This window comes from Limulus polyphemus, unplaced genomic scaffold (assembly GCF_000517525.1).
Source record: "Limulus polyphemus unplaced genomic scaffold, Limulus_polyphemus-2.1.2 Scaffold1305, whole genome shotgun sequence".
In the NCBI taxonomy this organism is placed as follows: Eukaryota; Metazoa; Arthropoda; class Merostomata; order Xiphosura; family Limulidae; genus Limulus; species Limulus polyphemus.
In genome coordinates, this window is record NW_013666915.1 from 81,498 (window position 1) to 85,616 (window position 4,119).

A 4,119-nucleotide genomic window follows, 5' to 3' on the forward strand; every position below is an offset into this window, starting at 1 on the left:
GTACATGTTACCCATATTTATTTAAAGGAAAAGACAAGTTGAACAGTTCTCAAAATCACACTACATGTTACCCACATTTATTTAACGGGTAAGACAAGTTGAACAGTTCTCAAAATCACACTACATGTTACCCACATTTATTTAACGGGAAAGACAAGTTGAACAGCTCTCAAAACCACACTAAGTGTTACACAATCAAGTATAATGGAATAAATACAAATCCAATTAATTACAAATAAAAAAAAACGATAATAACTCTTTTGGCCATCTCCTTAAAGACATCTTCAGTGCAATAGTTATAAGGAATAGAGACCAGTTACCATCATAGTAGCTAGTAACTAGCGAGTAATGATTATAGATATAATAAACCACTCACATACATTAAACACCAGTATTCATAACCTGCTAATGAAAGCTAAACTACCACTGTCTATCATACACAATAAACTATTTAACAATGACTATCTATATCTCTCGACGTAGATTCCTGTAAGTGATTATGGGACCTCCAAGGGAAAGTTCTTTCTGCACAGTTTACCGCCTCAGTGATTTGTCTAGTGAACCACATAAATCATTAAATGCATATAGCTATCATGTTAGTGGACCAAATTAATGATTTTATGCATATAGATATCATGCTAAAAATGGTGAATGAGATATCTAAAGATTTCGAAAGAAGGTTACATGAGTTGCTAGTTAAATAGATTGAAGATCCTAAATGTACTGATGTAGATCTGATGTTGCAAGAGCAAATTTTGATTAAACTACCAATGCAGTTGGTTTTATCGCTAAAAGAAAAGAAGCCAGAAAACGCACTTGAGACAGTGACGTTGGCGGATGAATATGTAGTGACGAGTTCGAAAGTATGTGAAAAAGAAGCTAATAGAACTACTTACCACAAACAGATGGAACTGGATCAGCGTTCACCGAAAACTATAAGCATAAACTTTTCGCAGATGGATTTTTTTAGTAAGGAAACAAATCCAAACCCCTGTAAAAATGTTTTCTATATGAATAAGTTAGGTTAAATTCTTTAGGCAGAATGAGAAAATTGTAGCAATAAAAGAGAATGCACTTTGTTGTGATGAAGAAAGGATATTTCAAATAAATATTTAGAAGAAGTGATTATAAATGAACAAGCCGTAGGTGCGTTAAGGGATAGTGGTAACTGGAAAATTCGGTATGAATAAGTTAGTAATAATGTATCAAATAGCAGGTAATACATTAGGCTTAACTGGATTTTTGATTCTGGTTCTTCAAAGCTACACAATGATTTATCTGCACCCGTCCACAGCGGGAAATCGAATTCCGGATTTTAGTGTTGTGAATCCATAAACTTACCACTGATCCTCCGAAGGACTACAAGTTTGGAGAAAAATAAATAAACGAAAACGATAGGATATCTTTTTCTTTTTTTCGAATTTATGGTGAGGTTCAATAAATGTATTAGTGAAAAACTACAACTTGTAGTGTTAACAAGGAAAACGTATGGACAGTAACAACTTGTGGTGTTAACAAAGGGGAACGTATGGACAGTAACAACTTGTAGTGTTAACAAGGAAAACGTATGGACAGTAACAACTTGTGGTGTTAACAAAGGGGAACGTATGGACAGTAACAACTTGTAGTGTTAACAAGGAAGACGTATGAACAGTAACAACTTGTAGTGTTAACAAGGAAACGTATGGACAGTAACAACTTGTAGTGTTAACAAAGAGCACGTATGGACAGTAACAACTTGTAGAGTTAACAAGGGGACGTATGGACAGTAACAACTTGTAGTGTTAACAGGAAAGACGCATGGACAATAACAACTTGTAGTGTTAACAAGGAAGACGTATGTACAATAACAACTTGTAGTGTTAACAAGGAAGACGTATGTACAGTAACAACTTTTTAGTGTTAACAAAGAGGACGTATGGGTAGTAACAACTTGTAGTGTAAACAAGGGGTACGTATGGACAGTGACAACTTGTAGCAAATATTGTTATTATATTCAAGATGCAAGAAATAGCAATATTAAAACAATATTATTTCAAAAAACAACAATCCGCTTTTTGTATCATATTTTTATTAAAAGAAAAAATATCTTAGTTTGATTTAAAGTAAAAACACTTACATGAATTAAATGTTTTATGAGGGTTTGTATTTTATCTAGGCCTCGAAAATTTAACTTAGAGCCACAGATGCTGTGTATATAAAATAAATTGAATTAATGTCTTGTGTCAGAACACACAGAAAATGTAAACTCTTACTGTATAGTTTATATTCCTGAAGAAAAAAAATATTGAGAAATGACACATAAACGATAAGGTAAAATCAATGCTTGGACTAAACTCATAATTAATAACAAATGGTACCGAACTTTAGCATAAGCAAACTTATATAAAATGTAGCCTATTTAGAAAGAGCTAGTTGAAATAAAAATGAATTAACTGAAAAGTTACAGTTCCTTTTTCAGATGTGGCTCAGATCACAATTTTGAATTCTAAATAAGAAAAATAACAATAAAAACTTGTATCTGGTAAAGCAAAGTTATATTATAAAAGCTATATAATGAACATCATTTATTCTGATAAAATAATACAACGAATTTTTAGCGCAGGAAACTGTAATTCTTCTAAGATATTGAATTAATTGGTGATCAATGCTGATCAATAAAATATTTTTGGAACATTATTTGTACTAAATGGGAGAGAAGTAAACGAACACGATTTTTTTTTTTTTACGCCGGTTAAGATTCTGTTCCTACGTAGGTAACCGTCTGAGTTTAGTCCTGGTTGACGAGAACAGCATAGCTTATATCATCAGTTTGTTTGTAATTAAGCACAAAGTTGCACAATGGGTCATCTGTGCTCTTTCCCACCACGGGTATCGAAACCCAGATTCTAGCGTTGTAAATCCTCAGATATACCGCTGTGCCATTGAGGGCCGTATCACCGGTTTTAAACTGGTTTTGTTATAGGTAACTTTATGAGGTTAGTCACAGTTGACGAGAACCGCATAGCTCATATTACCGGTATTAAACTAGTTTTGTTATTAAAACAAAGTTAATCATTTTTTTGATACCCCAATATTGATAGCAAATTTTTATTTTAATATCTTAAGTTGGGTTTTTACTTAAAATAATTAATACCACAATAAAAGCCCATGAGTTAGTTACCCATAATCATAACTAATATGATTTTATGGGACCTAAATATCTATTGGCTCCTTAATGATTCAGCGGTAAGCTTGAGTGATTATTGCGCTATAATTTGAAGTTAGATTCTTGCGATGAGCACAGCATAGATAACCAATTTTGAAGCTTTGCGTTTAACAACAAATAAAACGAAATGAATTGTAGAAAATCGAGCTCCCTTTGTAGTCGGAAAATTGATAATAGGTTTTTAGTAACCTTCTTCAACTGTAGTCGGAAAATTGGCAGTAGGTTTTTATTAACCTTCGTCAACTGTAGTCGGAAAATTGATAGTAGGTTTTTAGTAACCTTATTCAACTGTAGTCGGAAAATTGGTAGTAGGTTTTAGTAACCGTCATTAACTGTAGTCGGAAAATTGGTAGTAGGTTTTTAGTAACCTTCTTCAACTGTAGTCGGAAAATTGGTAATAGGTTTTTTTAATAACCTTCTTCAACTATGGTCGGAAAATTGGTAGTAGGTTTTTAGTAACCTTTTTCAACTGTAGTCGGAAAATTGATAATAGTTTTTTTAGTAACCTTCTTCAACTATGGTCGGAAAATTAGTAGTTGGTTTTTAGTAACCTTCATTAACTGTAGTCGGAAAATTGATAGTAGGTTTTTAGTAACCTTCATTAACTGTAGTCGGAAAATTGGTATTAGGTTTTTAGTAACATTCATCAACTGTAGTAGGTTTTTAGTAACCTTCGTCAACTGTAGTCGGAAAATTGGTAGTAGGTTTTTAGTAACCTTCTTCAACTGTAGTCGGAAAATTGGTAATAGGTTTTTAGTAACCTTCTTCCATTGTAGTCGGAAAATTGGTAGTAGGTTTTTTAGTAACCTTCTTCAACTGTAGTCGGAAAATTAGTAGTAGGTTTTTAGTAACCTTATTCAACTGTAGTCGGAAAATTAGTAGTAGGTTTTTAGTAACCTTCATTAACTGTA

The 4,119-nt window shown here is 32.7% G+C and overlaps 1 protein-coding gene across 1 annotated transcript in view; it reads right to left on the minus strand.

Moving 5' to 3' along the window:
* Positions 1 to 2,263: 2,263 nt before the first annotated feature.
* The window catches only part of LOC106463027, a 94,118-nt gene continuing 92,262 nt past the window's right edge, over positions 2,264 to 4,119 (minus strand). The window contains exon 6 of the mRNA XM_022390437.1: positions 2,264 to 2,271. Within this exon, the coding sequence (XP_022246145.1) occupies positions 2,264 to 2,271 (8 nt within the window). The remainder of the gene's footprint in view (positions 2,272 to 4,119) is intronic.